The sequence below is a fragment of the Salmo trutta genome, chromosome 16, assembly GCF_901001165.1.
Source record: "Salmo trutta chromosome 16, fSalTru1.1, whole genome shotgun sequence".
In the NCBI taxonomy this organism is placed as follows: Eukaryota; Metazoa; Chordata; class Actinopteri; order Salmoniformes; family Salmonidae; genus Salmo; species Salmo trutta.
In genome coordinates this window covers 32,987,742-33,012,146 of record NC_042972.1, presented here as the reverse complement: position 1 = coordinate 33,012,146, position 24,405 = coordinate 32,987,742, and the positions used below count along the sequence as shown (strand labels likewise).

General features: G+C 43.6%; 1 protein-coding gene across 2 annotated transcripts in view; it reads left to right on the top strand.

The window, feature by feature from the left end:
* Positions 1-22,872, top strand: part of LOC115150581 (zinc finger protein 385A) — a 57,664-nt gene extending 34,792 nt beyond the window's left edge. For both annotated transcript variants that reach the window (XM_029694025.1, XM_029694022.1), the window contains exons 3-8: positions 3,947-4,057; positions 11,698-11,869; positions 15,776-16,096; positions 20,438-20,625; positions 21,427-21,513; positions 21,698-22,872. In XM_029694025.1, the coding sequence (XP_029549885.1) occupies positions 3,947-4,057; positions 11,698-11,869; positions 15,776-16,096; positions 20,438-20,625; positions 21,427-21,513; positions 21,698-21,970 (1,152 nt within the window). In that variant the 3' untranslated portion in view covers positions 21,971-22,872. The remainder of the gene's footprint in view (positions 1-3,946; positions 4,058-11,697; positions 11,870-15,775; positions 16,097-20,437; positions 20,626-21,426; positions 21,514-21,697) is intronic.
* Positions 22,873-24,405: the final 1,533 nt, after the last annotated feature.

The following is a 24,405-nucleotide window of genomic DNA, read 5'->3' as shown; positions in this document are numbered from 1 at the left end:
ATCTCACAGCAAGAACTGGAAAATCTGGTGCAGTCAATGAGGAGGAGATGCACTGCAGTACTTAATGCAGCTGGTGGCCACACCAGATACTGACTGTTACTTTTGATTTTGACCCCGCCTTTGTTCAGGGACACATTATTCCATTTCTGTTAGTCACATGTCTGAGGAACTTGTTCAGTTTATGTCTCAGTTGTTTAATCTTGTTATGTTCATACAAATATTTACACATGTTAAGTTTGCTGAAAATAAACGCAGTTGACACTGAGAAGACATTTCTTTTTTTGCTGAGTTTATTAACCCTGATAACCTATAGAGGGTGCTAGAACAGAGGCTCTTCACAGAGCACTGATGAGTAATTTATGAGGTTGAGAGAGCCACTAGAGCAGGGGTACTCAACTCTTACCCTACGAGGTCCGAAGCATGATGGTTTCCTGTTTTACCTGATAATGAATTGCACATACCTGGTGTTCCAGGTCTAATTCAGTCCCTGATTAGAGGGGAACAATGAATACATGCAGTAGAACTGGCTTCCAGGTCTAATTCAGTCCCTAATTAGAGAGGAACAATGAATAAATGCAGTGGAACTGGCTTCCAGGACTAATTCAGTCCCTGATTAGAGGGGAACAATGAATAAATTCAGTGGAACTGGCTTCCAGGTCTAATTCAGTCCCTAATTAGAGAGGAACAATGAATCAATTCAGTGGAACTGGCTTCCAGGACTAATTCAGTCCCTCATTAGAGGGGAACAATGAATAAATGCAGTGGAACTGGCTTCCAGGTCTAATTCAGTCCCTGATTAGAGGGGAACAATGCAGTGGAACTGACTTCCAGGTCCAGAGTTTCCCAGTTGTTGTCAGATAATAAGTGCTATTCTCATGAGGACCTGTTATTGAGACAGTGTATAATAAGAACAACAAACAGGCAGTGCAGTGAGGGAGCAAGTTCCGGATGCTCTGTGAGCCTGGCTGCTAGACTGAATGCTCCATGATCCACTTATAAAGAGTTTGCTTGCACCATATATTACGCTCAGCTATCATACTATCCAATGGAGCGAGTGCTGCCCTCGTCTATGGAGAGGGCAGAGTGGAGTAGATAATGATTTCTCTACCAGCCCCATATGGTGTACAGTATGGGTGGAGGTATGAAGAGAGGACGGAATGAAAGAAGGGACGTAAAGAGTGACTTAATATGTGAGGTCATAACGGCAGACAGAATGTAGAGCCGGGCGGAGAGAGAAACGGCGGGGTGGAAAGAGAGAGATCAATCAGCCTGTTCACAACAGCTGGACACAGAGAGGGAGAGAGAGAGCGAGAGAGAGATGTTACAAAACACAAAGAGTAGTCCACATGGCTAACCAAAATTGACAGTAGGACTTGAATAGGTGAGGACAATGACTTGCCATCTTGTTTGCGCACACACACACATACATGCACTTAAACACACACACACACACATCTTCATAGATCAAACACCTTGTTGTTGGCATGTAGAGAGTGAGAGAACGGTGAGTACAAACACATTAATTTGGAGTCAGACAGCTGTATTCTTGGGCAACGACCTTCTATATTGTAAAACTGAGAGAGTGGGAGAGAGGAGAGAGGGGGGAGGGAGAGGGAGAGAGAAAAAGAGAGTGAAGAGTGGTAGGTGTGGTCTTAGGGTTTAAATATCAGTATAACATATCAGGAGAGAGAGAGAGAGAGAGAGAGAGAGAGAGAGAGAGAGAGAGAGAGAGAGAGAGAGAGAGAGAGAGAGACAGAGAGAGAGAGAGAGAGAGAGAGAGAGAGAGAGAGAGAGAGAGAGAGAGAGAGAGAGAGTGATGAGGGGAACAAACAGAACTCCAGGTTAAGGAAGAGGAGTATAAATATAGACAGGAACTGTATTCAACCACTTATATATGGGAGAATAATTACACCTTTTGCCTGGTGTTTGGAAGTTGAAAGTGAAACTAGCCTCTCATTTTGCAGTATAAGTTCACAGTAGCAGTCAGTGATTAGAAGCTGAATAAAAGCTCCGTCCTTTTGGCTGCAGAGTGGAGAAACACCCAGCCCGGGTTGTGGTTACCGAGAAGAGTGGTCAGAGCCCTCAGAACGCTGACGAATCCTGTTTGGGGCTATTTTGTTCACCACTGTAAACATCAGACGTCTGGGTTGGCTTGAGTCAGATCCACATGGTCAACATGTCTTTCTAAAGAGCTGTGAACAATTTCAAAATGCTCCACATACTGTAAAAGCCTTGTATATTAGTCTAAGAACATGTTGCTCACATCAGATTCTAGTTGTCTACTATCATGGTCTGTTCCAATTCTAAGGGGAGTCCTCTCTACAGACCGTGTTCAGATGATTTGTTCATACAGTTTTGAATTTTAATGTCACATGCAGAAGTACAGTGAAATGCCTTTCTTGCAAACTCAAAACCCAACAATGTAATAATAAATAACAATGTATTACTAGGAAGGAAAACACGACAAATAAGAAGAAATATGCAGAACACAATAAGTAAGTAAGCATACTATATACAGGGTCAGTTCTAATACCATATTTACAATGTTCAGGGATACTGGAGTGATGGAGATAGATATGTATAGGGGTAAGGTGACTGGGCAACAGGATAAAAGATAAACAGAGTAGCAGCAGCTTGTATGTGAGTGGGAGTGTGTGTGTAGAGTCAGTATAAATGTATGTGCATATTATGTGTGAGTGAGCAGATGTAGGGAGTGTGTGTGAGAGACAGTGCAAAAATACAAATTAAAGGTCAATAAAGATACGAGGTTAACTCTGTGTAGCTATTTTGTTAGCTATTTATCAGTCATATTGCTCTGGGATGGAAGCTGTTCAAGAGCCTGTTGGTGCCAGACTTGCACCGGTACCGCTTGCCGTGCGGAAACAGAGAGAATAGTCTATGGCTTGTGTGGTTGGATTCTTTAACATTTTTCCGTGCCTTCCTACCACACCACCTGGTATAGATGTCCTGGATGGCAGGGATGTAGTGATGTACTGGGCTGTCCGGCCCCAGTGATGTACTGGGCTGTCCGCACCACCCTCTATAGGGCCATGCAATCGAGGGCTGTGCTATTGCCATACCAGGCAGTGATACAGCCAGTCAATATGCTATCAATGGTACAGCTGTAGAACGTTTTGAGGATTTTTCAACCTCTTGGGGGGGAAGAGTTTGTTTGGACCATTTGAAGTCTTTAGTGATTTGGACACAGAGGAACTTGAAGCTAACATGATCTTTATGAATTAAGAAACCTTTATTTGATTTATGTGTTTTTTATTATAAAATAAATTCTTCAAAAATCACAAGTGACGTTAGCTGACGAAGATTATGTCATAGAACAACCTGTATAAGCTCTCCTACGCCTGTGTGTACCACATACCTTATTTTGGGGGTTTATCCTAAAACCCTACAAAAACGCCATTCATTTTCCTCATAGGCTTTGTCGAACGAACGATGACAGAGTTAGTACCTACAAAAAGACCCCATTACTATTTCTCTCTATAGGAGACCATTTTAACTTCTTAGCCATACAGTTTCCTTGATCCTCCTGCTATACTGTTGGATGGAGTCTGTAATCAGGGCCCTCTAACCCCACTATCAAAAAAGCATTTGAACAGCACCCAAGACCCAAGGCACAGACAGCTCTGGCAGCTGCTGATGAAAAAAACACTCTCCTGTCGTCATCAATCAGGGCTCTCTTCCCTTCTCTAACTCTCTCTCCTTTTCTCTCACTCACTCTCCACCTCTCTCTCGCTCTCTCTCTCTCTCTCTCTCTCTCCTCTCTCCCTCCTCCCCTTCACTACCTCCCTCCCACTGTAGGGGCCTTTTTCAAAGCGTTTCATTAACTCTGCTACCACCATCATGGCACAATGACCTATGTCTATCTGCTCCCCTACTCAGAGTACTTAAATGATGTATAAAACCTGCTCTCTGCCCCCTCCCCCTCCAGATGGACCCGGTACAGAAGGCGGTGATGAACCACACCTTCGGCCCCCCCGTGATGAAGACCAAACGACCCATCATCTCCTGCAATGTCTGCCAGATCCGCTTCAACTCAGAAGTAAGGCAGTAAGGCACTATCCATCCACCCACCCAGGCATCCACCATCCACACATTCATCCAGGCATCCATCAATCCACATTCATCCAGGCATCCACCATCCACACATTCATCCAGGCATCCATCAATCCACATTCATCAAGGCATCCATCTAAGTATTCCACACATCTATCTATGCACTACATCATAACCTGACCTGAATGTCAATGATTGACTGGACTGCTGGAGCAGGTGTCAGGTGAGAACTGTGTCTACGATTCCTCGGCTCCACTTCTCCCCTTGGGGCAGCCCTGCTTAGCTTACATTACCGTCTCTCTGTTTGACACCATTTCATTGGCACTTCCCAGAAAGGAGTTAATATTATGCAACTGTGCTCTGGGGGGCTGCGGGGACAAAGTAGAGTAGAGGGAGCTGGATGGCTAGGGGACAAAAGTACAGGGGTTTGAGGTATTAGGGGACTAAAGTAAAGGGGGCTGGGGGCTAGGGGACAAAAGTACAGGGGTTTGAGGTATTAGGGGACTAAAGTAAAGGGGGCTAAAATACAGGGGGCTTGGGGCTAGGGGACTAAGGTACAGGCGGTTTGGGGGCTAGGGGGCTAGGGGACTAAAGTACAGGGGGCTTGAGGGCTAGGGTACTAAAGTACAGGGGGCTTGGGGGCTAGGGGACTAAAGTACAGGGGACTGGGAGACGAAAGTACAGGGGGCTGGGAGACTAGCGAACAGGGGACTAGGGAACTAGAGAACAGGGGACTAGGGGACAAAAGTACAGGGGGCTAGGGGGCTAGGGGATTAAAGTACAGGAGGCTGGGAGACTAGGGGATTAAAGTACAGGTGGCTTGGGGGCTAGGGGATTAAAGTACAGGTGGCTTGGGGGCTAGGGGACTAAAGTACAGGAGGCTGGGAGACTAGGGAACAGGGGGCTAGGGGACTAGAGAACAGGGGTCTGGGGGACTAAAGTACAGGGGACTAGGGGACTAGAGAACACGGGACTAGGGCACTAAATAACAGGGGACTAGGGGACTAGAGAACAGGGGACTAGGGGACTAGAGAACAGGGGGCTAGGGGACTAGAGAACAGGGGACTAGGGGACTAAAGAACAGGGGACTAGGGAACTAGAGCACAGGGGGCTAGGGAACTAGAGAACAGGGGACTAGGGGACTAGAGAACAGGGGACTAGGGGACTAAAGAACAGGGGACTAGGGAACTAGAGCACAGGGGGCTAGGGAACTAGAGAACAGGGGACTAGAAGACTAGAGAACAGGTGCAACTAATTCCAAACCATCTCAATTTGGTTGAGGTTGGGTGATTGTGGAGGCCAGGTCATCTGATGCAGCACTCCATCACTCTCCTTCTTGATAAAATAGCCTTTACACAGCCTGGAGGTGTGCTGGGTCATTGTCCTGTTGAAAACAAATGATAGTCCCACTAAGCGCAAACCAGATGGGATGGAGTATCGCTGCAGAATACTGTGGTAGCCATGCTGGTTAAGTGTGCCTTCAATTCTAAATAAATCACAGACAGTGTCACCAGCAAAGCCCCCCCCCCACACCATAACACCTCCTCCTCCATGCTTTACAGTGGGAAATACACATGCAGAGTTCATCTGTTCACCCACACCGCATCTCACAAAGACACGGCGGTTGGAACCAAAAATCTCACATTTGGACTCCAGACCAAAGGACACATTTCCACTGGTCTAATGTCCACTGTTCGTGTTTGTTGGCCCAAGCAAGTCTCTTCTTCTTATTGGTGTCCTTTAGTAGTTCTTTCTTTGCAGCAATTCGACCATGAAGGCCTAATTCACACAGTCTCCTCTGAACAGTTGATGTTGAGATGTGTCTGTTACTTGAACTCTGTGAAGCATTTATTTGGGCTGCAATTTCTGAGGCTGGTACCTCTAATGAACTTATCCTCTGCAGCAGAGGTAACTCTGCGTCTTCCAATCCTGTGGCGGTCCTCATGAGAGCCAGTTTCATCATAGGGCATGATGGTTTTTGCAACTCCACTTGAAGAAACTTTCAAAGTTCTGTTAAAATCATGATGGACTGTCGTTTCTTTTTGCTTATTTGAGCTGTTCTTGCCATAATAATAACTTGGTCTTTTACCAAATAGGGCTATCTTCTGTACACCCCCTTACCTTGTCACAACACAGCTGATTGGCTCAAATGCATTAAGAAATTCCACAAATTACCTTTTAAGAAGGCACACCTGTTAATTGAAATGCATTCCAGGTGACTACCTCATGAAGCTGGTTGAGAGAATGCCAAGAGTGTGCAAAGCTGTCATCAAGGCAAAGGGTGGCTATTTGAAGAATCTCAAATATAAAATATATTTTGAGTTATTTAACAATTTTTTGGTTACTACATGATTCCATATGTGTTATTTCATAGTTGTGATGTCTTCACTATTATTCTACAATGTAGGAAATAGTACAAATAAAGAAAAACCCTTAAATGAGTAGGTGTTCTAAAACTTTTGACCGGCACTGTAAATCAGCCTAAATCGGTATTAACTGATAGTTTCATAGTAGAATAACAAATACATCATAACATATACATCCCTTGTGGGATTATTCAGAGTGGTTTGTTCCGTCGGCATAGGATCTTGGATGGTGCTGCACATATTCCAGTAGAGAGAGTGGGGGTCTAACAGCTGATAGGTGCTTATGACACTGACTGCCTTCTGAAACATACAGTCATAAAGACAGAAGCCCTCAGCTCTGTACACATCATTAAATGTGAAATAAGCACATAAACCAATGCTCAGTTTGATTGCATGTCTTTATGTGTATTTTGTATTTTATTAGGATCCCCATTAGTTGTTTGCAAAAGCAGCCGCTACTCTTCCTGGGGTCCACACAAAACATAAAACATGACATAATACAGAACATCAGTAGACAAGAACAGAACTACATCAATTAAAATAAAATAAAAATGGCACACGTAGTCTACATATCAATTTATACACACAAACTATCTATGTCAAATAGGGGAGAGGCGTTGTGCCTTGAGGAGTTGCTATATCTGTTTTTTGGAACCAGGTTTGCTGTTCATTTCAGTAATATGAGATGGAACGGAGTTCCATGCAATAATGGCTCTACTATATGCTTTTTTGAATTTGTTCTGGATCTGGGGACTGTGAAAAGACCCCTGGTGGCATGTCTGGTGGGATAAGTGTGTGTGTCAGAGCTGTGTGTAAGTTGACTATGCAAACAATTTGGGATTTTCAACACATTAATGTTTCTTATAAAAAGAAGAAACATGAATTTGTTGAAAATCTCAAATATTGTACTATAACCACTTACAACTGTTGTCTCTACATTATTTTCTCTGTATATGATCCTCTCTCCTTGCTGCTGTGTGTATTAGAACACAAACTCACCTGTAAACATATACGGTCAAATCTGAGGCTGTTTTAAGGCCTGATTATACAACTCCTCCCCCTCCCCTACACAGATGAGAGCGTTTTATCACCAGTAAGATGTGGTAAGACCTGTTTTCCTGTCATAGACTGCATTGAGTATAACAATTTCACTGTAGCAGGCTTAGGCAATTTGCTTCATAATGTGCACTACGTGTATTCAACATTATTGTTATGAAGTATTAAATGTTTTTGTAGTGCTTCACAATGGGTATAGAAAGTACAGGCCAGGGTACATTGGACCAGCTTGAGCGATGGGTATATCCCCTAAACATACAGTAAAAGTCTCTTTGCTCAGGGGAAACACAGTGTCACTTTTAAGCCAGACACAAGTCTGACACACAATCCAGGCTAAAAATGTTGACACATGCCAATGAATAAAGCACTAAATACTTTTGGGGAAAGGGCGGTGGAAACATAGACAGGGGAGCGTCTGAAACGCCATAACAGCTGCATCTATCTACCCTCTCTAATCCACTCTCCTGGACCCCATGTTCTCACATTCTGTAGTACACACTCAAATCAAATCCAATGTTATTTGTCACTTGTGCCAAATACAACAGGTGTAGACTTACTTAACTGAGAAATGATAATAAAAAGAAAAATAGTAACACAGGAATAAAATACACAAGAATGAATCAATATACAGAGAATACTAGTACCAGATCAATGTGCAGAGGTACGAGTGACTAGGCATCAGGATAGATAATAATAGCAAATGAGTGTAAAAGTGTGTGTGTTTGTGTTGGCGGTATGCGTGTGTGTGTGTGTTATGTGTGTGTGTGCATATCTAGTGTACAGTATGTGAATGTGTATGGATTTTTGTGTGAGTGTCAGTGTAATGTGTGTGTGAATGTGTATATATAGTGAGTGTGGATAGAGTCAGTGTAAGATAGGGTCAGTGCAGATAATCAGGGTAACCACTTAATGAACTATTTAGCAGTCTTGTGGCTTGGGGGTAGAAGCTGTCTCAGAGCCTGTTGGTCCGAGAGCCGATGCTCCGTTATTGTTTGCCGGACGGTAGCAGAGTGAACAGTCTATGGTTTGGGTGGCTGAAGTCTTTGCCAATTCTTTAGCCCTTCCTCTGACACCGCCTGATATAGAGGTCCTGGATGGCAGGGAGCTCGGCCCCAGTGATGTACTGGGCTGTCTGCACCACCCTCTGTAGCGCTTTGTGGTCGAGAGTTTGCTGTCAGGTCAGGTGTCACTGTCGTCAACCCTGTGTGTGTGGGTGTGAGTGTCGTCTGTCTGTCCGTCTGTGCCTGCATGTAGCAGCGTAGAATAGTGTACTGCGTGTGGTGTGTATGTGTGTGTTCAACTTCCAACTCGACTGGACCCTTGGCCACCTGTTTGGCCTTCACTCCCTTTATGCATCATCATCATCAGTACAGTCAGTGTGTGTGAGAAAGTCCTGATCTCCATCTGCTCTACCAGTCCAGTGCTCAGTAATCTGAGCGGGGAAGTCAGGCTGTGAGCTCAGAGCACAATGGACATTCTCTAGTAATGAAAGAATAGTCTGCTCACAGTATACACAGTATACACAGTATATATACAGCCAAGGATCTGTTACTGCAGCACTACTACATTTCAGAAGCACAGTTAGAGACACTATCACATAATACTTTCCACACGTTTCTAATGTTATACCCCAGCCAGCATACATTGTCTTTCCTGCTATAAAGAGTAAGATATTTTGATATAAACATTCTAAATAAAGTACCGGCAGCACTCTCACTGAATTGTGTTTTCTGTCAGTCTACACTGGCTAAACCATGGATTAAACTTCATCGTCTGCTAAACCAAATACAATTAAAGACTGAAGCTGAACCAAACCAAAATATCTGGATTGATTCATATAAACTCAGAAGCAAACCTATCACACTGCCAGTCTGCCACCAGTATTGTTCTGTATACGGCCACATGGGGTGATTATGAAATTGCAATTCATTCCAAGCAGCCACCAGCCATACAGGACAGGCTGTCAGAGCTCAGCCCAGCTCTCTATGCTGCAAGACCGACGTCACATGCCTCTTTATTGTGCTGCATTGGCTATCGTTACCACTGCAGCACCACAAAGCTGGACACCTTCTCTCTCTCTCTCTCTCTCTCTCTCTCTCTCTCTCTCTCTCTCTCTCTCTCTCTCTCTCTCTCTCTCTCTCTCTCTCAATCAATCAATTTCAATGTCAATGTCAGTCCCTAAGATAGATCCTGCTTCCTTTTCCTTTTTTCCTCCTCTTCTTCATACATGTTGATGTCTCTCTATCTCCTTCTCTCTTTCTGGTGTACTTCCTGTGTCCTTCTCTTCTGCATTTCCCTCGTCCTCCCTCTCCTCTCCCACCCCCTCTCTCCTCCATTGTGTTGCCTGTCGGCTGTACAGTAGATTTGGCTGCTAGACCAGTTCTCTCTGGTTCCTCTGCCTTTGTCACCTCATAGATTAAACATCAAAGCCGCATCCTGCTCAGAGAGAAAAGGATCATATTTTCATATCCACTTTTCATAACGCTTCTTAACCCATTCTAAACATCATGTACTCCTATTTTCTAACTCTTCAGTTCTACCCTTAAGATCTCTATTTCCTCCTTCCTTCTAATCTCTTTCTAGACCTCTGCTCTATCCCCTCTTTCTGTCTCCCTGTCCGTCTCCCCTCTCTGTTGTCAACTCTGTTCAGTTAGAATTGATTGTTGAATTTCATTGATCCCCAAGACCTAAACACTGAAGGTCAGGACAGAGCTTCAAAACCAAAGCTTTCCTCCATCGAGAGAGAGAAGAGGAGAGAGAGAGAGAGAGAGAGAGAGAGAGAGAGAGAGAGACAGGGGGGGTTACAATCTGAAATAGTGAAAGTAGAGTGGGAGAGAAGTGAGAGAGAGGCAATTACTTTTCTCTGTAAGTCTGTCTCTTTGGAGAACATAACTGTTGCTGAGTGGGTTACCCCTCCTCCTTCATGTCTAATCTGGGGCTATATGTGTACCTCTGTCATCGGCAATTACTGCCTGGGGTTTAGGGAGGCATCCCTGACACGTCCCAGTAGCCCCCTCACCTCGTTGATGCCTCCCTCACTCCCTCGCTGCTGCCAAGCCCCAGCTCTCTTTGTAGCTATGTAGCTGCCTACAGTACACACAACCTCCCTTGGTGACACTCTGGCCACTCGCATTCCTTACTCCTCCTTGAGCAGCAGTAGTCTAGTTGCAGCTGTCAGTGTTTCCTCACACCTCTGGGTCTATTTTAGATAATCCCATTCTCACCACTCGATAATCATCACAGGCTCAGTTCAGTAATTAGCAATTTACAGCAGAGGAACCACCAGAACATTCTACAATCCTCCTCTGTAAAGACAGACTAAAGGTGACCTGAACATTATAGTACTATATAGGGTCTGGAATATTCTAGAACGCTTAAAGAATGATTACTGCTGACCTACTGTTTGTACACTCAGTGTAGTTCTCACATTGACAGCAAACCACAGAGAGTGTGTGCTCCTCAGTTGCTGTATTTTGTGCTATTTTGTGTTGAACAAGGATAGTTATAAAGTCACTACAGTCCCTGGTTCGAATCCAGGCTGTATCACATCCGGCCGTGATTGGGAGTCCCATAGGGCGGCACACAATTGTCCCAGCGTTGTTCAGGTTTGGCCGGGGTAGGCCGCCATTGTAAATAAGAATTTGTTCTTAACTGACTTGCCTTGTTAAATAAAGGTTCAATTACATTTTTTAAAAATAAAACCCACCCCTGTGCAGACAGAGATGCATAATGGATCTACTGAACTGCTGAAGAGTGCTCCAGCCAGTCAGCCAGTCAGCCAGCCAGTCACTCAGCCACAGGGACAGGCAGGTACAGAGCAGGGACAGCACAGGGCTCATATGACAGCCTAAAGCCATCTGCTGAGAGATGTCCAGTCAACACTATGGCTAGAGTTTACTCCACTGACCTCACTGGGTCTCAAACAGCCTGTGGATGATAGATACTGTACTAAACAGGAAAACAGGACACAACCGTAGCGTGAAAATAAAACAGCCAGGGTGTGTGTGGTGTCCCATGGCCATGCTAAGGCTGCTATTGGGGTGAGTGAATTATCATCTGCTAAAGATTAGGTATATCTTTTTTTCCTGATATACGCAGATATCAGATAAGCATGGCGCTCAGAAGTGTGTGAATAATAATACCCATGTGGATTATGATGTGACATATCATGCCATGCCCTCTCCTCCCCATGTTCTTTTCTCAGAGTCAGGCAGAGGCCCACTATAAGGGGAGCCGCCACGCTCGGAGGGTAAAAGGCATTGAGACCTCCAAGACTCGCCCCCAGGAGGGTGACAAGCTGGCCACTCTCCCCACCGCCGCCCCCTCTCCACCAGGCCCCTCAACATCCAGCCCAGGCCCCGACCCTAGCAAACAGGGTAAGCACCACCTGTGCTCCACACTGTACACACACACACATGCTGAACCCACACAAAGATATAACCTAAACACACACACACACATGCTGAACCCACACAAAGATATAACCTAAACACACACATGCTGAACCCACACAAAGATATAACCTAAACACACACATGCTGAACCCACACAAAGATATAACCTAAACACACACATGCTGAACCCACACAGAGGTATAACCTAAACACACACACGCTGAACAAACACAGAGATATAACCTACACACAAACATGCTGAACCCACACAGAGATATACTGTAACCTAAACACACACACATGCTGAACCCACACAGAGATATAACCTAAACACACTCACATGCTGAACGCACACAGAGATATAACCTAAACACACACACATGCTGAACCCACACAGAGATATAACCTAAACACACACATGCTGAACGCACACAGAGATATACTGTAACCTAAACACACACACACATGCTGAACCCACACAGAGATATAACCTAAACACACACAAATCACTGCATTTAATCATGGCAAGGCAACTGGAAACATGACCGAATACAAAGCGTGTAGTTATTCCCTCCGCAAGGCAATCAAACAAGCAAAGTGTCAGTATAGAGACAATGTAGACTCGCAATTCAATGGCTCAAACACGAGACATATGTGGCAGGGTCTAAAGTCAATCATGGATTACAAAAAGAAAACCAGCCCTACCGCGGACATCGACGTCTTGCTCCCAGACAAATTAAACAAATTCTTTGCGTGCTTTGAGGACAATACAGTGCCACGACACGGCCATCTACCAAAGACTGTGGGCTCTCCTCCGTGGCCGACATGAGTAAAACATTTAAACGTGTTAACCCTCACAAGGCTGCCAACCCAGACGGCATCTCTAGCCGCGTCCTCAGAGCATGCGCAGACCAGTTGTCTGGAGTGTTTACGGACATATTCAATCACTCCCTATCCCAGTCTGCTGTCCCCACATGCTTCAAGAGGGCCACCATTGTTCCTGTACCTAAGAAAGCGAAGGTAACTGAACTAAATGACTGTCGCCCCGTAGCACTCACTTCTGTCATCATGAAGTGCTTTGAGAGACTAGTCAAGGATCATATCACTTCCACCCTACCTGATACCCTAGACCCACTCCAATTTGCTTACCGCCCCAACAGGTCCTCTGACGATGCAATCGCCATCACACTGCAAACTTCCCTATCTCATCTGGACAAGAGGAATACCTATGTAAGAATGCTGTTCATTGACTACAGTTCAGCATTCAACACCATAGTACCCTACAAACTCATCATTAAGCTTGAGACCCTGGGTCTCGACCCCGCCCTGTGCAACTGGGTCCTGGACTTTCTGACTGGCCGCCCCCAGGTGGTGAAGGTAGGGAACAACATCTCCACCCCGCTGATCCTCAACACTGGGGCCCTACAAGGGTGCGTTCTCAGCCCTCTCCTGTACTCCCTGTTCACCCATGACTGCGTGGCCATGCACGCCTCCAACTCAATCATCAAGTTTGCAGATGACACTACAGTGGTAGGCTTGATTACCAACAACGACAAGACAGCCTACAGGGAGGAAGTGAGGGCCCTCGGAGTGTGGTGTCAGGAAAATAAACTCTCACTCAACGTCAACAAAACAAAGGAGATGATTGTGGACTTCAGGAAACAGCAGAGGGAGCACCCCCCTATCCACATCGACGGGACAGTAGTGGAGAAAAGTTTTAAGTTCCTCGGCGTACACATCACGGACAAACTGAAATGGTCCACCCACACAGACAGTGTGGTGAAGAAGGCACAACAGCGCCTCATCAACCTCAGGAGGCTGAAGAAATTTGGCTTGTCACCTAAAACCCTCACAAACTTTTACAGATGCACAATCGAGAGCATCCTGTCGGGCTGTATCACCGCCTGGTACGGCAACTCCACTGCCCTCAATCGCAAGGCTCTCCAGAGGGTAGTGCGGTTTGCACAATGCATCACCGGGGGCAAACTACCTGCCCTCCAAGAGACAAACAGCACCTGATGTCACAGGAAGGCCAGAAAGATCATCAAGGACAACAACCACCCGAGCCACTGCCTGTTCACCCCGCTATCATCCAGAAGGCGATGTCAGTACAGGTGCATCAAAGCTGGGGCCGAGAGACTGAAAAACAGCTTCTATCGGAAGGCCATCTGACTGTTAAACAGCCATCACTAACATAGAGAGGCTGCTGCCAACATACAGACTCAAATCACTGGCCACTTTAATAAATTGATTTACTAAAGGTCTCTTTAAATAATGTCACTTTAATAATGTTTACATATCCTACAATACTCATCTCCTATGTATATAGTGTATTTTATACCATCTATTGCATCTTGCCTATGCTGTACGGCCATCGAGCATCCATATATTTATATGTACATATTCTTATTGCATCCCCTTACATTATGTGTATAAGGTAGTTGTTGTGAATTTGTTAGATTACTTGTTAGATATTACTGCACTGTCGGAACTAGAAGCACAAGCATTTCGCTACACTGCATTAACATCTGCTAACCATGTGTATGTGACCAATAAAATTTTATTTGACATGCTGAACCCACAGAGAGATATAACCTAAACACACAAACATGCTGAATCCACACAGAGATATAACCTAAACACACACACACATGCTGAACCCACACAGAGATATAACCTAAACACACACACGTGCTGAACCCACACAGAGATATAACCTAAACACACACACATGCTGAACCCACACAGAGATATAACCTAAACACACGTGCTGAACCCACACAGAGATATAACCTAAACACACACACGTGCTGAACCCACACAGAGATATAACCTAAACACACACACATGCTGAACCCACACAGAGATATAACCTAAACACACACACGTGCTGAACCCACACAGAGATATAACCTAAACACACACACATGCTGAACCCACACAGAGATATAACCTAAACACACACACGTGCTGAACCCACACAGAGATATAACCTAAACACACACACATGCTGAACCCACACAGAGATATAACCTAAACACACACACACGTTTCGGTCTGTGTGTGAAGTTCAGCTGTTTAGTCAGAGATCAGGGGTGAAACAGAACAGTTGTACAGAGGGATGTCTGCTAAGAGACGCCTCTGTCAGCACTGACAAGAATCAGCTTCCCAGGTATCCGTCACTGGGATTGGCCAGCAGGAGAGGAGGGTGGTGGGGAGGGAGGGAGGGCTGTCATCAGATTAGGGGGGAAAAACGTAGGCAACACATAGAGCTTCCCCTGACACATACTGTCACACAGGAAAGATTGGGAGAGAAACAACTGTCAGATTTGATTGTGTCTGTGGTTAAATACAATGTAGTATGAGGATGCTGCTATGAAGATTTTCCATAAAGGCTCTACTGGCTCCCAAAAGTTGTATTTTGTTTATCTCTTGGTTCAGTTGGCAGGCCAGATGACCCTGTGCTACATACAGTGGTTAACCTACAGTAACATTAAGATTAATGTGCTGTTCTACTGACCCTCCTTCCACCCTCTCCAACCTGAATAACCTGACATGACCCAGGTATTCCCCCTACCCTGACTCACTCCAGATGAGGGAGACAGATGTGTGGCCCTCTGGGGCAGAGTTTTGACCCTGTAGGTTCAGACATAGTACTGTACTAGTGCCGCATCATCATCATCATCGTCATCATCATAATATTATCTGGTGTGCTCTACACGTAAGTGATAATGCCCAAGAATCCGGTGTTTGTGGATATATTGGCACGGGTGTTGTTAGGCCCGAGACAAAGTCAAGTTTTTTAACCAATCAGCATTCAGAATTAGAACCACCCGTTGTATAAAATATGGTAGAAAACGTTCTATTTCCTATCTGTTCTCTTCACAGATGACGTCGAGTCCCGCCCACATTCAAACGGCTCAGACATGACACCCAGCCCCATCCCCATGTCGGTCCCAGACACCCCCCTGCTCCCTGTGTGTCCATCCTTGCCCCCTTTGAGTACACCTATGCCCACCACCTCCATCCCCTCCCCGGCACTTTGTGCCCCCCAGGTGGACACCCCCATGGCGGGCCCCCCTGACACCCTGTCCCTGGCCCCCAGCCTCTCTTCAGGGGAGTCTGAGGACAAGGCCAAGAAGCTGCTCTACTGCTCACTGTGCAAAGTGGCCGTCAACTCCCTCTCTCAGCTAGAGGCGCACAACAAAGGTAAGGCTCCTTCCAAAGACAGAACTGATAACGCAATGTGTAATAAAGTCTATTGTCATTAAGCATTCCGGCCTAGATAGATATTGCCTTCTCAGCAGCCTCCAAATTAGCCGCACAAAGTGATGCTTGAGCTTTTACAAACACAACATTTTATGTGTTCTCCTTCACACCCTGATCTCTGATATTGACTCATAGGATACCACTGTCACACACAAGGGACAAAACTACACACAGTGGCATAATTGATGAAATATATTTTCTTCCACTCAAGGTTTATGAATACACTGCAAACTACGGCTAAGGCATCGCGGTTGAATAACTTCACAAGGCCAAATATTGCAATACTAAGCCAGGGCTTCTGATGCACACACATAGAACCTAAGTCACACACTCTCAGGGAAGAAGAGTAAACAATGAATATTTCAGTGTGTTCAAGGCTAGATTAACCAGCTCAACTCAAATGACAGAAGAACAGCTTGGCTTTCATCCACCACATAGAGAAACAGGACAATACTTCCACGTGTCTGGTTTATTTTAACAGATATAACAATCAGATTGTTTTCTTTTAGTTACAATATGACATTTTAGTAGATGCTGTTATGCAGAGTGACTTACAGTAGTGAATGCATACATTTTTATTTGTACTGGTCCCGATGGGAATCGAACCCACAACCCTGGCGTTGTAAGTGGCATGCGCTGGCAACTGAGCCACATGGGACTAGTAGTTATGTTTCCTAAAGCCATCCCTCCAAAACATACACACCTGGAGGTAATTACATATACATAGTTAATGACATCCATGATTACAAACTGACAGGTTACCAGAATACGGCTGTTATTTTGAATGATTCACAGTGCATAAAATGTGAGGGAATTATGTATACAGTGAGGGAAAAAAAGTATTTGATCCCCTGCTGATTTTGTGCATTTGCCCACTGAAAAAGAAATGATCAGTCTATAATTTTAATGGTAGGTTTATTTGAACAGTGAGAGACAGAATAACAACAAAAACCAGAAATCTTTCTGATTGAGAGGGGGTCAAATAGTTATTTCCCTCATTAAAATGCAAATCAACTTATAACATTTTTGACATGCGTTTTTCTGGATTTTTGTTGTTATTATTCTGTCTCTCACTGTTCAAATAAACCTACTATTAAAATTCTAAACTGATCATTTCTTTGTCAGTGGGCAAACGTACAAAATCAGCAGGGGATCAAATACTTTTTTCCCTCACTGTACGTAGTCAAATAACTACTTACACACATAGTCATTTGGGCTTGTCCACAGTTATGTACACACACTTAGGAGATTCCACATTTGTGAGGGCCTGATTTAAAATATACACATGTGTGTTGTTGAGCTACAAACAGTATCCATGCAACTGTACAGGGCGTGAGTAAATAGTTTTGGTATTTAAAGAAAACAGTCTGGAAATGGTTTTGAGAATGGTCAATGAACTTAGGCCATAGAGTGAGCTGCCAGAGTTGGGCTTATAAAAAGAAAGGCCATGTGTGCTTGTAAAGAGGGATCAATCAGGAAAGGAAACAATATATCAGAGAGGAGATGAGTGTGTGAGAAGAAGTACATACAGGTAACTGCCAAAATAAGGAAACACCAACATTTTTTTTTGTTACTTTTTATTTCACCTTTATTTAACCAGGTAGGCTAGCTGAGAACAAGTTCTCATTTACAAATGCGACCTGGCCAAGATAAAGCAAAGCAGTGCAACACAAGCAACAACACAGAGTTACACATGGAATAAACAAACTTACAGTCAATAATAAAATAGAAAAAGTCTATATACAGTGTGTGCAAATGAGGTAGGATAATGGAGGTAAGGCAGTAAATAGGCCATAGTGGCGAAAAAATTACAATATAGCAATTAAACACTGGAGTGATAGATGAGTGTGCAAGTAGAAATACTGGGGTGCAAAGGAGCAAAAATAAATAAAATAAATAACAGTATGGGGATGAGGTAGTTGGATGGGCTATTTAGAGATGGGCTATGTACAGGTGCAGTGATCTGTGAGCTGCTCTGACAGCTGGTGCTTAAAGTTAGTGAGGGAGATATGAGTATCCAGCTTCAGTGATCTTTGCAGTTTGTTCCAGTCATTGGCAGCAGAGAACTGGAAGGAAAGGCAGCCAAAGGAGGAATTGGCTTTGGGGGTGACCAGTGAAATATACCTGCTGGAGCGCATGCTACGGGTGAGGCTGATATGGTGACCAGTGAGCTGAGATAAGGCGGGGCTTTACCTAGCAAAGACTTATCAATGACCTGGAGCCAGTGGGTTTGGCGACGAATATGATGCGAGGGCCAGCCAATGAGAGCCTACAGGTTGCAGTGGTGGGTAGTATATGGTGCATTGGTAACAAAACATAAAGTGTCTTAATAGGGCATCGGGCCACCATGAGCCAGAACATCTTCAATCCGTCTTGGCATAGATTCTACAAGTGTCTGGAACTCTACTTTAGGGATGCGACACCATTCTTCTATGAGAAATTCCATAATTTGGGGTTTTGGAACACGCTGTCTCAGGAGACACTCCAGAATCTCCCATATTGTACTGTAAGTGTGGAATTGGGTTGAGATCTGGTGACTGAGACACGCACACAAGCACACAAGCACAAGCACACATACATATACACACACACCCTTTAAAACTTATTCGGGATCGGTGTCCTTTCCATGGGACGGTTGAGCTAACGTAGTCTAATGCAATTAGCATGAGGTTGTAAGTAACAAGAAAATTACCCAGGACATAGACATATCTGATATTGGCAGAAAGCTTAAATTCTTGTTAATCTAACCGCGCTGTCTAATTTACAGTAGCTTTTACAGTGAAATAATACCATGCTATTGTTTGAGGAGAGTGTACAATTTTGAACATGAAAAGTTATTAATAAACAAATTAGGCACATTTGGGCAGTCTTGATACAAAATTTTGAAACAAAATGCAATGGTTCATTGGATCAGTCTAACACTTTGCACATACACTGATGCCATCTAGTGGCCAAAATCTGGGCTGGAATAGTACATTATGGCCTTTCTCTTGCATTTCAAAATGATGGTACAAAAAAATACAAAAGAATGGTTGGTTTTTTCTTTGTATTATCTTTTACCAGATTTGTTGTGTTATATTCTACTACATTACTTTCACATTTCCATAAACGTCAAAGTGTTTCCTTTCAAATGGCACCAAGAATATGCATATCCTTGCTTCAGAGCCTGAGCTCCAGGCAGTTAGATTTGGGTATATCATTTTAGGCAAATATTTTAAATAAGGGGCTAATCCTTAACCTCATGCTCCTTTGAGACCCTGCTTTCAAAGTCACTGAGATCTTTTCTTCTAGCCATGGTAGCCAAAATAATAGGCAACTGGGAATTTTTATCCATGACCCTAAGCATGATGGGATGTTAATTGCTTAGTACACTCAGGAACCACACCTGTGTGGAAGCACCAAGCACCTGCTTTCAATATACTTTGTATACCTCATTTACTCAAGTGTTTCCTTTATTTTGTCAGTTACCTCTGATGTACAGTATATACAAGACCAGGGATGGGAAACTTTGATGGGGGTGGGGGCCACCAAAAATCTTAACTCATCATGTGGGGCTCAGTCTGCTTACCCACATACATAATCACACATGTAGTCAGAGCCGGCCCTAGCCTTTTGGGGGCCCTAAGCTAAATTTGTTTTCGCCAGTTGCCCATCCCTGTACTAGACTGAGAAAGGAGAGAAGGAAATGTTCCATTAAAAGCCAAAAGAAAGGGTGAACAGGGACTGACCGTGAAACGAGAGTGAACAAGAGAAATAGGAGATAATGGTTCTGTACTACATGACAAGACAAGAACAGAGCAGGAGATAGGTTACCAAAACTACTGAATAGACTAATGCTGAAAATGTTTGGCTGTGCTCTCTAGTGGCTAGTCAATGTCACCACACTTTCTGACTCAATATACTGCTTAGGCCTACTCATCTTTCTATGGTCAATTAGCCTACAATGTGATCTCGTCCACCATATTCTTCTGAGGGCTAGGTTAATTACAATGATAGCCACAAACAAATGATAATTTAAGGAACATACTAATACAAATATATCCAAATATATTCCATATTACAATTATATAGTTCTGTAATTTCTTAATAGTACAAAAAATACATAAAATATCATAGTTTTGAAATGAACAAGAACATCATGAAATGTAGAACTACATTACACTCCACAGAGAAAATGTAATCAAGGCGTTATCAGGCCTAGTTTTATCAATAAGGTATGAACTTACAAAATTTACTAACAACTAATATTTCCTTCTCTACCACTCTCTCCACGGGTGACAGGTACCAAGCACAAAACCATCCTGGAGGCGTGGAGTGGGCTGGGCCCCATAAAAACGTACCCTCGGCTGGGCCCTAACCTCAGCCCAGAGCAGGAAGGGGGGCTGCCCTCGGACCACAACACTCAGGAACGCACCTTCCACTGTGAGATCTGCAACGTGAGGGTGAACTCTGAGCTGCAGCTCAAACAGGTGAGTGAGTAAGTAACACGACCACTGCCCAAGAGTGAAGTTTCCCCTAAGTACAGATCTAGGATCAGCCAGTGGTGAAAAATACATAAGTAAAAATACTTTCAAGTACTACTGAAGTCGTTTTTTGTGGTATCTGTACTTTCATTTACTATTAATATTTTTGACAACTTTTACTTTTACTTCATAACATTCCTAAAGAAAATGATGTACTTTTTACTCCATACATTTTCCCTGACACCCAAAAGCACAAGTTACATTTAGAAGGCTCAGGCAGGACAGGAAAATGGTCAAATTCACGCACTTATCAAGAGAACATCCCTGGTCATCCCTACTGCCTCTGATCTGGCGGACTCACTAAACATAAATGCTTTGTTTGTAAATTATGTCTGAGTGTTGAAGTGTGCCACTGGTTATCCTTAAATTAAGGAATTTGAAATGATTTATACTTCTACTTTTGATACTTAAGTATATTTAAAAACAAATACTTTAGACTTTTACCCAAATAGTATTTTACTGGTTGACTTTCACTTTTACTTGAGTAAGTTTCTAGGAAGGTTTCTTTACTTTAACTTAAATATGAGAACTGGGTACATGTTCCACTACTGGGATCAGCTACCCCTCCCCCAAACATAACCTTAACCATTAGTGGGGGAAATGCAAAACTAACCACAGATCAGCATCTAGAGGCAACTTTACCTTACACCTACAGCTTAATTCATCATTCAGATACCTCACTGAAAGTAGGATGCACATTTGGAGAAAGAAGAAAACCTATAACGCCCCACTTATTTTTCTCTTCAGCATATATCCAGTCGAAGGCATCGGGATGGAGTCGCAGGGAAGCCCAATCCCCTCCTTAGCCGGCATAAGAATCGCACAGACTTTGTGGTAATGATCCAATTATGTGTATAGGCTATAGCAATACTTTGAAATCATTATTTGATGATTTAGTCATTTAGCTCAGGGTTGTCTAATAGGTTTGTCTAATAGACAGCATACCACAGTCTGCCTCTTCTGTCACCTTACTCATTACTTATTTTAACCTTTCACCTTTTCTCTCTCTGGATCTCAGTCATCCTTGACCTTCTCAAAGGAACTTCCAAAAACTCTGGGCCATGGACTGTTTCCTAACCCCCTGGCTGTTGCTGCGGCGATGGCAGCTGCTGCCTCCTCCAATCAGCTGGCTCAGCTGCGTGCCCCTGGTCCCATTTCTCACACTCAGAACTACCATCCCCACCACCACCTCCTACAGGGCACACTACAAGGCACGCACCTCAGCCTCCTACGGCCCGCCCCTGGGCCTATGCGCACCACCCATGGGCCAATCCTCTTCTCCCCTTATTGACGGTGGTGGGATGGGGGACTATCAGGAAGGAGCACACTGTGAAGTAAACAGGGACAACCATTGATAGATAATAAACAGATGTTAAAACTTTAATATTTGAAATAGGAAAGACTATGCATTTTCCTCTCTACCCTTCCACCCTTCTTTGTTTAATAAATTCCAAAGAAAAGGATGGTCAGCTTGCAGCCATTTTAAAGAGGAAGGATGCATGACAGACTAAGATGGACTCTCTGTCAATGCTTTCCCTCCGTTAACCCTCCTTCAACCTTCAGTTAAAAATATTTGTATAGGTCAAACTTGTACCCTGGCTGAGGGTGACTCAGTAGACTGAGCTCTGTTCTATTTCCTCCACATCTCTGTATTTCTGGTTTAGTAAACTCCCACCCAAAGCCATTTGCAATATAAGTTTCATACTGCAAAACCCTGTTGGGGTGTTCAATAATCCAAGTGCAGTACCTACCTACAGGTGTAGGATCTCAATTGAATCAACCTGTTGCATAAAACTTGTAGTGTATTTGAGTCCTAAAAAGGCCTATGAAGTTTGTAATTTCCACTTTGAAATTTCAGACTTGACTTATCCTTATTAAAAATGGATCAACCCCCACAAAAATGTCCATTAATTATAATCCACATAATAATTGACATTTCCTGTTGCTGCAGGATTATTTCCTGCTGTAGCAAACTGGTTAAAATGAAGATCCTACATCTATTCCCCACTCTGTAGTTCCAGGTTCTAGATTAGGTGCCTGCTCTGCAGATCCAGGCACAAGGTACATTGTACTGTATGATTCCAGGTTCTAGATATATGTTCTAGTGTTGTGTTGTGGATAATATATGTTAGTTTATATATCCTCTGTTGTCAGATCAGGTGAGAGAGAGAGAGAAGTGAAGGAAGCAAGGAAGAGAGAGAGAAACCCCACTGTAACTCAAGGCAGAAATATGTACTGAATGCACCAAGGTAGAGCTATACGTTTTTAAGAAATCTGAATAAGATATTTTAAGAAAGGTGAATGAATGCAATGAAAAATTATGGACTTGTGATAAACAAATTTATTTAACTGTTATTTTCTTAGCAGACCACCTATTTCAGTCTTATTGTCTGTAAGAAGTCAGAGAGAAAGGGAGAGTGGGACATTTGCATAAGAGACTGGCCAAGATAGAACTGTTACGAGAAGTCAATTGGTTCCTTTGAGCATTCTTCCAGTTTCTGTCCTTGTCTTATATTTTTATATGGCTGGTGTCAAAGTGTTGTGTTTCTGTGTGCGTGCGTATGTGTGTATTCTGGAGATAGGTAGAGATAGATGAAGCACGCAACTATGCCTCAATGGTGACCCCTTTCATTCAAACTGGAAACTATTTAGCGAGACAGCTAATTTCAGAACCTTTACTCAAAACCTAAATATGTCTGCACAGTCCCAACAAAGTCTGGCATTAGGGTATTAAAGGAATTGTTTCTACACTGTTAACAACAGGGGGAGCCTTAGGAATATCTGATGGCACCAGCCTCTTCTAGTGAGAACACAAGGGAGGTGGGTTTTCCCTTCCAGGAGTGATTGCTGACCTCTGACCCTATACCCAGATGGTAGCATGTTGAGTGTGGTGTGAGTGAGTGAGAAACACTGTGATGGATGTTTTGAAGTGAAAAAGTAGGACAAGTTTGTTACAGTTCACAAAGGGGAAATGAATAATAACCATGAACCTGTATTTTCTCTCACATGCTCATCACAAGCAGCGATGTGAGGGATAGTAGTATAATGTGAGATATCAAGCCGGAATTTCCTCCAGAGTAATGAAATGAATAATATATTTCCACTTTAAGAGGAGACCGTTGTCCTATTCTGCCTCATGTACACTACCGGTCAAACATGGTAGAACACCAACTCATTTAAGAGATTTTCTTTATTTTTACTAATTTCTACATTGTACAATAATAGTGAAGACATCAAAACTATGAAATAACAAATATGGAATCATGTAGTAACCAAAAAAGTGTTAAACAATTCTGAGATTCATCAGCATTGGGCCTATAATTGAAAGGTTGCTAGATCAAATCCCTGAGCTGACAAGGTAAAAATCTGTTGTTCTGCCCCTGAACAAGGCAGTTTACCCACTGTTCTGAGGCAATCATCGTAAATAAGAATTTGTTCTTAACTGGCTTGCCTAGTTAAATTAAATTCTCTCAACCAGCTTTTCCAACAGTCTTGAAGGAGTTCCCACATCTGCTGAGCACTTATTGGCTGCTTTTCCTTCACTCTGCGTTCCAACTCATCCCAAACCATCATTTGGTTGAGGTCGGGGGATTGGCCACGTCATCTGCTGCAGCACTTCATCACTCTCCTTCTTGGTCAAACAGCCCTTACACAGCCTGGAGGTGTGTTGGGTCATTGTCCTGTTGAAAAACAAATGATAGTCCCACTAAGCGCAAACCAGATGGG